Source organism: Natator depressus, chromosome 1 (genome assembly GCF_965152275.1).
Source record: "Natator depressus isolate rNatDep1 chromosome 1, rNatDep2.hap1, whole genome shotgun sequence".
NCBI lineage: Eukaryota > Metazoa > Chordata > Testudines > Cheloniidae > Natator > Natator depressus.
In genome coordinates, this window is record NC_134234.1 from 257413372 (window position 1) to 257425637 (window position 12266).

Sequence of the window (12266 nt, forward strand, 5' to 3'; positions counted from 1 at the left end):
AGTCTTCACCCTCTTAGGGCCTTCCCACCACCCCAGGTCCCAGCCCAGGGACCCTACTGATAGCAGCTGTCTGCTGTGTCCCTTTATCTAAGTCACACTGCTGCTCTAATTCCTTGGGCCACTTCCACACAGCCCTGTGCCCTCTTCACCCTTATCTCAGGGCTTTGTCCTGATGGAGTCCCTGCAACCAGCTCATGGCTCCATCTCAATCTCCCTGGCTTCTGGCAGTACTATGTCAGCTGAGCTCCATCAGCCACCCACACTCCTCCAGCTCTAGCAAGGAACTGCTCTCAGTCTGCCCCTGCAGCTGTTCTTATACTAGCCTGCTGGGCCCATTGGTTGCTTCCCACACAGCTGCTCTAGGCAGCTTGGAGGACCTCTCTACTGGCCTTTTCTGGAGTAGGGTGTGGCAGGGCTGCAAAGCCTCCAGCAAGGTGCCTCAGGGCCTAGTCCACCCTGTCACACTTACTCTTAACTTTGAATTTCCTGGTTTAAAAAATATTTATTTTTCTATAACTTCAATGTTTTCTTTATTCTTAGATAAACTATCTTTACAACCCTGCCTCTGTCTTAAAGATTTCTCTTTGAAACTAATATATATGCTATAGAAGCAACTTTGGAACAGTTTGAGCAAAACTCCATTTGCATAGTTCCTTTTGGTGCTGGAGGAGACACCAACAAGCTGCCTTAAAACAAATGCTGAATGAGGGAAACTTGTTGAGGTCAGATGAGAAAAAGAATGGGAAGTTGTTAGGGGGATATAAACTTGCATTCATTCTTTCTCTCATCTTTTTTCTGAAAATGACTCTCTTGCTTTTGAGTCTCCTCAAATATCAGGTGCAATTCTTATGGTGCATCTTCAAGATTACTCCTGAGGGCATTCTGCGCCAAAAAGTTAAAAATTCTGCGCAAAATATTTTAAAATTCTGCAACTTTTATTTGTCAAATAAATGTGGAGGCTCTGGCATGGCATTGGGGAGCACAGGCCACTGGCTTCACAGTTGTGGGAGATCACTGTGCAGCTCCTCCCCGGGACACGGACTCAGCGGTGAGGCTGCACCCAACCCTGGCACTGTGGAAGGACCGGGCATGCCCTAGAAACACCCCAGGGCTCTGCCCCTCCATGCCAGGTGTACCAGGTGTGGGCAGGCAGGCTCAGCAAGGCAGGAGTCAAGTGTGGAGGGGCTTAGTGTGGAGGGATCCAAATGTGGGTTTAGAGGGTTCTGTGTGGGGAAATCTGGGTGTGGGTGGCTCAGTGGGGGATCCAAGTGTGGGGGGGATCTGGATGCACAGGGGCTTATTGGGGGGTCCTGGGTGCAATGGTAATGGGACTCTGCAGAGGGGTCCAGAAACCTGGGGATGGGTCTGACATGGCCCCGAATACTGTGCAGGGGAAGAGGAAGTTCTGTCCTCTCCAGCCCAGCCAGGACTAGCAGCTGAGCCTGGTGCAGGTTAGGAGCCACCAGCCAAGTCTTCCCCAGTCCTGCCTCCTGCCCCACAGTGATTTATTTCTCTGCCGGCTGCCCTGGGCTCCCGAAACATACTGATGGGGAGGGTTGCCTGACTGCTCTTGTGGCTTATCTTTGTTTCCCTGTCAGAAAGTCATTTTTCTGTGGGGAAGCAAAGAAATCTGCAGGGAACATAAATTCTGCACATACGCAGTGGCACAAAAGTCCCCCAGGAGTAATCTTCAGAGAATGCAGTTCTGGGTAGCTGAATGTGGATAGCGTGAGAGAAAAAAAGTTGAGAACCCTGGCTGGGATCCACAAATGGACTTCAGCATTGCTGTACTGGGCATCATGATGGCACCTAACTTTTAGGCAACCTAGAAAATCACAGGAACAGTTCTGTGATCCACAAAGCCAAGCGAGGGGCCTAAGCTCCCTATACAATGAATGGGGAGAGTGAGGTGCCTAAGAACGCCATTCACAAAAGTCAGCATGCTAGTCAGGGAGCCACCTAAGCTTGCCAATGGGAGTTCCCAATTAGAGGCATGTGGGCTAAACCCCACCCCTCTCTTGGAGATAGGCGCCAAAATCCAGGCTGCAGGGAGGTGCCCCTCTACATCATCTTTGTAATCCATGAATGGGAATCCACCACCTGGAGTCAGGTAGCTTTGCAGTCTAAGCTGGTTTTTGAAGGAATGAGTTAGGTGCCTGCCTCTCTCCACCCAAAATGGGGGTGATATGAGGTGGTGCCCACCTTGTAACTTCTAGCCTAGTGGTTTGAGCTTTCACCTGAGATGTGGAAGGCCCAGGTTCAATTCCCCCCTCTCTGCTAGAGGCAGGAAGAAAGGATTTGAAGAGGGATCTCTTACCCCTTAGGCAAGTGCTTTAATCACTGAGGCAGGGGATATTCTGATGTGGGGTTCCCTCAGTCTCTCCTGTTGAAGCTGCTGCACTCTGGATAATTAATGAAAGAGTTCTGGAGCAGTGGGACTGGGCCCAGCATCTCCCACCTCCGAGATGGGTGCTGTAACCACTGGACTACAAGAGTCTCTCTCTCTTGCTAGCCCAATGATGGTTCCACTGTGAATAAATACTTAAACAATCATTGGGGGGCAGCAGTGTTCACGCCCAGAGGTAGGAACATAGGAATTGAGGGAACTTTTAACCTGAAAAGCTTAGGCACCAAGTGAGTTTAGGTGCCTACAGGGTTCAGTGGGAATTTTGTGGATCTCAATGGAGCCAAAACTGAGACTTATGTGCCTAATCCCCAGAGTTAGGTGCCTAAGTCTAGCATTTAGGAGCCTATGTACCTTCGTTCCCCCCCCCAACACACACACACGTTAGAGCTCCCACAACACTCGCATACTGAGGAAGCAGGAAGAGGGTATAAAACAACCTCCACAAACTCCCTCCTGAATTCACATAAAGACACCTGAAGAGTACAAAAACACTCATGAAAAATGTAGTATTGAAAAATGATTCATATGATTCATTGACAAGCTAATGTAAGAGACATTAATCTTCATAAATATCCCATGCAGACCAACTGAAACTACATTTTCTATTTAAAAATATGCAGGCCTATGCTTCATTTCCATTTTCAACTTACAAAAGCAAAGCAAATAAACACAAAACAAAAATAACAAACCACCCCCTCCTCTAAACCTTGCTTCAGGGTATTTCCTGGGTAATAATACCTGACTAGAGCTAAAGATTTTAGGAACTCTTGGCCAGTCAATAATCCCCATTAAACTGCAGAAAGGCTCTGTGACTGATGGTTATTAATTAAATATTGTGTAACTTAGCATATAACATAAGAGATCTGCTGTAGGTTCATACCAAGCGTAGAAGGGGAATGTGTGTGTACATTTGAAATACACGGTATAATTTTCTGTATATAAAATATCACCTTATATATGATAAAGAGAATTATAATATTTTAAATACATGTGGGCCAAATTCTGTTTTGTAATTTGGTGTAAATCTGCAGTAACTTCTATGCCCCTGAGCTAAACTATGCATTGTAGATGGGGGTAAACAGTAGATGTGGTATATCTTAACTTTAGTAAGGCTTCTGATACTATCTCGCATGACTGTCTCACAAACAAACTAGGGAAATACAACCTAGATGGAACTACTATAAGGTGGGTGCATAGTTGGTTGGAAAACCATTCCCAGAGAGTAGTTATCAGTGGTTCACAGTCATGCTGGAAGGCCATATCGAGTAGGGTCCCACAGAGGTCAGTTCTGGGTTCACTTCTGTTCTATATCTTCATCAATGATTTAGATAATGACATAGAGAATACACTTATAAAGTTTGCGGACAATAGGAAGCTGGGAGGGGTTGTCAGTGCTTTGGAGGATAGAATTAAAATTCAAAATGATCCAGACAAACTGGAGAAATTATCTGAAGCAAATAGGATGAAATTCAATAAGAACAAATGCAAAGTGCTCCATTTAGGAAGGAACAATCAGTTGCACACATACAAAATGGGGAATGACTGCCTAGGAAAGAGTACTGTGGAAAGGGATCTGGGGGTCATAGTGGAAGACAAGCTAAATATGAGTTAACAGTGTAACACTTGAAAAAAAAGCAAACATAATTCTGGGATGTATTAGCAGGAATACTGTAAGCAAGACACAAGAAGTAATTATTCTGCTCTACTCCATGCTGATTAGGCCTCGGCTGGAGTATTGTGTCCAGTTCTGGGCACCACATTTCAGGAAAGATGTGGACAAACTGGAGAAAGTCCAGAGAACAGCAACAAAAATGATCAAAGTTCTACAAAACATGACCTATGAGGGAAGGTTGAAAAAACTGGGTTTGTTTAGTCTGGAGAAGAGAAGACTGAGAAGGGATGTGATAGCAGTTTTCAAGTACATAAAAGGTTGTTACAAAGAGGAGGGAGAAAAATTGATCTCCTTAACCTCTGAGGCTAGGACAAGAAGCAATGGGCTTAAATTGCAGCAAAGGCAGTTTAGGTTGGACATTAGGAAAAACTTCCTAACTATCAGGGTAGTTAAGCACTGGAATAAATTGCCTAGGGAGGTTGTGGAATCTCCATCATTGGAGATTTTTAAGAGCAAGTTAGACAAACACCTGTCTGGGATGGTCTAGAAATATTTAGTCCTGCCATGAGTGCAAGGGACTGGACTAGATAACCTCTCGAGTTCCCTTCCCGTCCTACAATTCTATGATTTTCTTCTTTTCAGTGCCTCTTGAAAAGCCACTTGTATCACAAAGCTTTCAAATACAAACCCACATGTGAATATACTACTCAATTTTTTATTTCCTGTGACGGGGCAACCAACTCCCATCAGGCAAGTCCCTAGCTGGCGGATAGGGAAACATCCTGCAGAGGTAGAACAGCTGCAATTTTCCAGTAAACAGTTGCAGAGCAACTGGTGGCATCTCTTAGCAGGGCATGGTGGGATAGCTGGTGGTGTCACTACCTCTATCAAATGCCACATAGACCCTATGATACGTATGTCAAAGCAAATAAACACCGCCTTAAAATAAGTTTTGCCAGTACAGGTGGGGCTCGGTAGCCTCGACAGGGACCTAGGAGAAGGGAAACACCAATTTCAAACCAAGGGTGCCAGCTTGGACAGAGGACCTGAAAAGTTTGTCCAATAGATATGCTCATGTGAATTGATGTCCATGTCACGTGATGTCCATGTCAGATGGCTAGGGTGTTTCCTGCAAGAGACATACAACAGTCTTGTATGACTATTGTAACCGGGCAATGGATGCAAAAGTTAAAGAAGCAAGTTGGTAAGTGGAGTGAGCTGAGATATGCACGTTGAAATGCAGGAACGGTGACTGGAAGAAAGTTGGAGGTATTTGAGGTCTTAAAGAGGAGAATAGTAAAAGTGGCACATGTACAAAAGACTAAATGGAAAAGGTATAAAGCCAAGATACTAGTGGAGGGTCACAAAATCTACTATTCAGAGAGTTCAACCTCCTATAATGGTGTTGGAGTTATGCTGAATTATACCATGCACAGGCATATGATAGAGGTTTCCAGAAGGTCAAACCAACTAATGAGTGTTAAACTGTGCTGGAGAGAGGTAAATAGCCATATAATAAGTGGGCATGCATCACAGCTAGGATAGAATCAAAACATAAAAGAGGAGTTTTTAGATGAGTTATTATGCCTTATTGGAAACATACCATCCAATGAGAGAGGAGCAGATCTAAATGCACATGTTAGAAATGTGAAGGATGGGTATGAAGCAGTCCACAGAGGGCATGGCATTGGAACCAGAAACTTCAAGGGGGAAATGGTCTTACATACTCTTCTGGCACTGGACTTGGTGATTGCAAACACACCCTTTCTGAAGAGGGAAAGCCACCTAATAACCTATGCCAGCAGTGTCAAATTGATTTATTTTTAACAACAAGAAGAGATAGATCATGAATAATGACTTGTAAGGTAATACCCAGCTATGACAGAGTGCTGGGAACCAACAGCTGAGCCAGCACTCTGGTCACTTCAACACCAGTTAATCCGCCCTGCCTCTCCCAGGTAGATCTGACAGGGCCCAATTGGTGTATTAGAATGAGTTGCGGGAGGACTAATGAGAAAATTGGCCCATTAACAGAGGAGGTGTAAAAAGGCACAGGAAGAGAGTGCAGGAGAGAGACAGGCAAGCTAGCAGAGCCAGAACCAGGAAGGATCTCTGGGTAGAGGGATCTCTTCTCTTTTTTCTCCTTGGTGGAGAACTGAGGAGAAACCTGAAACTGTAATTAATTATGGTGTATGGATCAGTAATGTGCTGGGAAGAGCAAATGTAAATAGACTGCACTGGGGTGTTTAACAACTGAAGGTCTCTGTGTCTGCATAGAAAGAGCAGAAGACAGGAACAGGACATCACCGTGTCACACCAGTGAGTGTACTGTGAACCAGCACAGACTTCTTCTTACAGACTTCAGAATGCAGAGTCCTCAAAACACCTGAACCCCTGAGCACTGGAAAAGCCTAAGTGGTGGAAACTTAACACTGGAAATAAAAAAAATCTTTAAACAAGAAGTAATAGGTAGACTTCCTGACTACACACAGGGATGTGTGGAGGATAATGAGCACAAACTAAAGTTAACATTGCTGGAAATGGCACATGAAGTCCTTGGAGTGGTGAAACCAGTACCAAAAAGGATTTAAAGGGAGACTTAGAGGTGGAATCCTCAAGTTAAAGAATGCATTGAGAAGAAAATGGTAACCTTTAAAAAATGGCAGGCCAGTGGTTTGAGCAATGATAAAATGACATATATGGAGGAAAATAAAAAGGCCAAATAAGTGTTGTGACAGCTAAAAATTTGGCTTGTGGCAAGCTATATAACAGATCAGGAGGATATGAGAGAGAACAGACCATCTACAAACTCGCTTAGGCGAGAAAGAAAATGGTAAGGGATGTAAAAGAGTTTGCTTATATTAGAAATGAACATGGTTATTGAAAATGAATGGTGAACCAATCAACGAAGTCTGGAGTGATCATTTGGAAAGAGTGATCAATGAGGAGAATCCGAAGGAAAACTATGAATATGTAAGCCAACCTGTGGTGTGATAGATTGCATACAGGAGGAAGAGGATGTACAGGCACTTATGAAAAAGAAACAGGAGAAAGCATCTGGGACTGATGAAGTACGGGTGGATGCGCTGACATCACTGGGAAGGGAAAGTGTCAAGTATTTTACAAGTCTGTTCAATGATATTCTCAAGAAAAAGAAATTGTCGGATGAATGGTGTAAAGCTTTGTGGTGCCTGCTTTAAAACATAAAGGAGATATTACACTGTATGCTAATTATTGCCCAATTAAGCCGATATCACATGCTACGAAAATGTGGGAGAAGATTATTGAAAAGCATTTGTGTGGCTCAGTTGAAGTCTGGAAGGGTCAGTAGGGACTTATGTGTGGAAGGAGTACAATCTACGCCATAGTTCTATGAATCCTCCAGGAGAAGCGCAGAGAAAAAAGAGGTGGCAACTAGGTATTGTCTTTGTGGACTTGGAGAAGGCATATGATCATGTACCAAGATAATTAATTTGGTGGAATTTGCAACGGAGGGGTGTGCCAGAAGGATATGTCCGTTTTTATCTGGTTATGTATGATGGAATGACTACCACAGTCCAAACCATACGAGGCTACAGCAAGCATTTCCAGTAAATGGTCTGCATCAGGGGTCAGCATTGGAGCCTTTTTTGGTTTGTGGTTTTCATGGATCTGATAAGTGAGAATATATGAAGGGAGTCATCTTGGAATATGGTGTTTGCTGATGACTTAGTGATATGTGCAGAAGATTGTGAGACACTGGAAACCAACTTTGAACAAGTGCAACACAGTTTTGAACAGGTGGGACTTACAGTGAATTTTGGTGAGACTAAGGCTTTGACAACAGAGGGAGGAGGACCCACCACAAACGATATTGTAGGCAAACAGCTTAGAAGAGTGAAATAATTTAAATACCTAGGATCAATGGTTTCTGACAATGGTTCCCTCCTACATGATGTCTGGCATCATATCAAAGCTGCTTGGTACAAATGGTGGGAGCTGACCTCAGTTCTCTGTGATATAAAGATACCAATAAAGTTAAAAGGTAGTGTGTAAAACTGTAGTTCAACCCATACTAATGTACAGAACAGAGTCGTGGCCAGCCACAAGAAAAAGAAATCAGTATGCTCTCCATTATGGAAATGAAGATGTTGAGATGGTGAGATTACTGGACATTCCTTGAGAGGAAATGAACTGAGGCTGTAAAGGGCCTACTGAGAAATGTCCCAACTGAAGACAAGTTGAAGGAGGCTACGCTACATTGTTATGGACATGTCCAGCAAAGACCTGAGAGTTATATTGGTAGAATGGCCCTTGAGCTGATCTTGGATGGAAGATGACCAAGGGAGAGGACAAAGATATGGTACATGAACCAGATATTAGCAAACCATCAAATTACTAATTTGTGTGACCGCCAGGTCATGAGTTTTGAAAGAAGGCAATAAAACTTGCTGACCCTGAACAGGGAAGTGGCAAGAAAGAAGACACTTAGGGTGACCAGATGTCCCGATTTTATAGGGACAGTCCCGATTTTTGGGTCTTTTTTCTTATATAGGCTCCTATTACCCCCCACCCCCGTCCCGATTTTTCACACTTGCTGGTCACCCTAAAGACACTCTTGTTTTTAATTTAACCAAACAACTCCCCTTTCTGAGTTATCACCAGATTTTGTATCCCTGCATACATTCTTGCCTGTCTTTTAGGCCTAGCTGCTACAACTTGTTCTGCATGCATGGAGCCCTCTGGGTGCGTGCAGAGCCCGTTTAAGTCACTAGGTCTGTGCACAGATGTAGGGGTCTGCCCACATGGAACAAGATGCAGGATAGTGGCCATATATTTAAACTGCTGGATGGGGCAGTGTCTTTATACCTAGGGCAGAGCAAAGCCCAATGTTGATACATAGTAAATAACACTGTACAGTAGTGTAGGTGAGATCAGAATTTGTGTGTTTGTGAGAAACCAACCTCGCAAAATTGTCATAAAAGCATATCAGTCCCAGTACAAAATCTATGCAGCTGTGCTTGCCGATGATGATTGATGATAATGGGGGAGAAAAAATAGTGTCCATGCCTGTATTTTAAATAAATAAAATTGCTTCTCCCAGGCAAGCAGGAAGGTGGAATTTTGCCAGGCTGGTTAGACACAGCTTTGCATCACACGCCTGCACGATGATTTATCAACCATAGGTAGCACAATGATGTAATATACATATAGGTGCAGACAGCTCATCATACCTATACCCAGCTGTCTGTGTAGGAACCTGAGTAGAAAATGGGCCAAGTACTGCTCTGCTTCCACCTGAGAAACCTTCCCCTCCCAAACCCAGGGGCTTAGCTGTGGGGCCTTTGTCTATGCAGTGTATGCCGTGCAGGGACAGCCGCACCGCGGGCTGTCGTGCCCCCGCCCCGCTGTGCAGCACAGGAGCTGCCTGCTTCAGGTTGCGTCCTCCCCCCCCCGCCTCAGCTGTAGGATTGCAACAGGCCTGTCCCAAGCAACCACCGCGCTGCACTTTTCGGCCGACTAATAATACACGGTGTGGGTGGGGGGGAAGAGAAATGGTTTTTCCCCATCGTCCTCCTTCCCCTTTAAGGGGCGGAGGTGAGGGAGTTTGCGGAAGGGAACGATGAGCAACGCACGCTGAGTGGTCGGCCTGGTCTCGTGACTTCAGCTGGCCCCGCCCCCGATTCTCCCCCCCCATTCTAGCCCCCAACCCCCGCGTTCCATTGTGAGTGCGAGCTCCGCATGGCTCCGCCCCCGCCCCCGCCCCAGCCCCGCCTCCTTTTTTCTCTTGGCTCATTTCCGGCCGCCGCCGCCGCTCGCTTCCCTGTGAGGACTCAGGAGAGTGAAGAAACAACAGCCGCCATTTTGTTTGTGTGTGAGCGACTGAGGGAGGGCGAGAGAGACCGAGCCGGACGGGGCGAGCCAGGGGGCGGGCAGCGCAGAGAGACCCAGGGTCCCGGGCGGGGAACGGGGAGAGAAGAGAGAGTCCGAGACGCATCCCCCACATACATCACACCAGCCCCGCAGCCAGCCGCCGAGAGCCAGGCAGGGGCAGTAGGGAGCCTGCGCGCTCGGCCTCCTCGCTCCAAGCCCCGTCCCACCCCGCCCCGAAGCAGAGGAGACCCCCCCCGCGGTCTGTTTTATCCATAAGGGGGAGATTTCCCCCTCTTGGGCCAGTATTTTGGGAGGCGTCTGGACCCCCGTTGGGGCCCCCGCCCCCTATGGCGGAGGCGAGAGGGCGTCCTAGTAGCGCCTGAGCGGCGGTGGGAGAGGCGGAGAGTGACCATCGCCGAGCGCAGGGAGTGGGGGGAAAGAGAGGAGCCCAACACCCCCCGCCCTGCCCAAACCCAGCGCTAATAACCATCCTCAGCCACTCGGGAGGGGGAAGGTAGCGCGAGAGAAGGGGGGAGGGGCCGGCTGCTTCTTCCTCCTCCTCCTCCTCCTGCTTTGGGATCGGTCCCTCCGCTTGCTCTGGGGGGCACCCGGCTCCTCGGGCTGAGCGAGAGAGCGGAGGGGGCGCTGAAACCCGCCCCTGCACCCCCATCTCGGGATCGGCGTTGCCTCCATCAGGACAACAACCCCTCCTCCTTCCCCGCACAACAAGATGTGAAGCGGAGACTCCTGGGACTTATCCTCACCCTCCTCATCCTTCCAGCTCCCCTCTCTGCAGCCATTAGTGCCTGGCGAGGAAGAAGCAGGGGGAGCTGGGGACCCCGCACAAGCGCTGTCTTCCTCCCCTCCAGCCCCTTCGCGGGCGGTGGGTGTCTTTTTTTTTATTTGCAGGGTGGTGTTGTACAGGGAAGGAGCTGCTAGAGGAGGGTGATTTTTTTCTCTCTCTCCTTTTTCCTCCTCCTCTCCCCTCCTTCGCCCGCCTCCTTGTGGCGATGAGGAGGAGGAGAACGACGCCGAGGAGGAAGAGGCTGATGGCGGCGGTGAGGCGGCAGCAGGAGGAGGAGACCCCCCGGAGGATGAAGATGATGGTGGCAGAGATGAGGAAGCACCAGCAGCACAACAGCCGGGATTAATTTGACTAAAAACCCACCAGCCTCTTCTCTCCTTTTTTTTTTTTTCTGGCGGGGGCGCTTTCCGTGTTCTTCCCGTCCCCTCTGCCCGTGGCCCGGGGGAAAAGGCCTCTTCCCCACCCTACCCCCCACCTTCCCCCCCGCTGAGCCGGTGCCACCCTACCAGAGACCGAATCCGAGGGGCAGAAAAAGGGGAACTTGGACCCCCACGTCCTCCAGATCCGTCGCTCGCTCTCCTTAGTCTTCAGCTGAGTCGGGGGCCCGAGAGGAAGGCGAAGATTTTGGGGATCCCCCGTCTCTCTGCTCGTTGTGTTTGACTAAAAAGAATTAAAAATGGCCGAGAATGTGGTGGAGCCGGGCCCGCCTTCAGCCAAGCGGCCTAAACTCTCCTCACCGGCGCTCTCCGTGTCCGCAAGCGACGGCACAGGTCAGTCTCAGGGGCCCAGACCCCCCCATATCCCAGCTGTACACCTAGAACCCTTTCTGTCCCCTTTTCCCCCTCTTTTTTCTCCAGCTCTACTTCCCTCCTCCTTCCTGTCTTCCCATTTGCACCCCTTTTTCCTCTGCACCTATGTGTATTAATCTCCTCGGAGGGTATTTAATTGCTCTTGCCCTTTATTTGTTGGACGTGATTGAGAGGAAAGCTGTTCGGTTTATTATGCATATGGCCATTTGCAGAGAGACTAACAATTCTACCATTTTTATTCTTTTCGTTGTAATAATTATATCAAGTTCTTTAGTCAGATTAAGATAAATATATATAGAGAGATAGGCATAAAATAGTGTACACAAGCATTCTCTTCATCAGTCCTAACTGTGTGCATGTGTATACACACACATCTGTCTCTTAATGTTTGTTGGCTTATATGTAAGGACTTTACATCACATTTTTTTCTGAATAAGGGAATGAATTCTCTTCCATTCCTCATTTTATCCCTTGTTTGCATTCTGGTTATTCTATTTATTTTTTTACCTTTTCCCTTCACCCTTTCTCACCCGGTCTTTCTCTGAGGAAGAATGGTTCTGTTTTTTGTTAGAAATTTAGCTTAGTCTTAGTTTTTAAAGACCTAGACTGCAGATTTTAGTGATTTGTAAGGCTTTTTAAGATTTTTTTATCTTCATGCAAACACATAGCGTTTCATCTTATTTGCATTAAGAATCAATATGGAGTGCAGTTCATTTTGCATCTCCCATTTCTTTGCTGTGAGGCCAAAATGTCTGAAATTCCCATGTATGTTTATTGGGT

The 12266-nt window shown here is 47.0% G+C and overlaps 1 protein-coding gene and 1 long non-coding RNA gene across 5 annotated transcripts in view; one reads left to right on the top strand and one right to left on the bottom strand.

Moving 5' to 3' along the window:
• The window catches only part of LOC141980440 (uncharacterized), a 43244-nt gene extending 31750 nt beyond the window's left edge, over positions 1-11494 (bottom strand). Inside the window, exon 1 of the long non-coding RNA XR_012637560.1 lies at positions 11184-11494. This is a non-coding gene — a long non-coding RNA (uncharacterized LOC141980440). The remainder of the gene's footprint in view (positions 1-11183) is intronic.
• Positions 11201-12266, top strand: part of EP300 (EP300 lysine acetyltransferase) — a 130272-nt gene continuing 129206 nt past the window's right edge. For 2 of the 4 annotated variants that reach the window (XM_074941650.1, XM_074941651.1), the window contains exon 1: positions 11203-11447. In XM_074941650.1, coding sequence (XP_074797751.1) covers positions 11354-11447 — 94 coding nt within the window. In that variant the 5' untranslated portion in view covers positions 11203-11353. Of the gene's footprint in view, positions 11448-12266 lie in introns of all 4 variants that reach the window. The other 2 variants (XM_074941654.1, XM_074941652.1) reach the window with 2 other exon arrangements.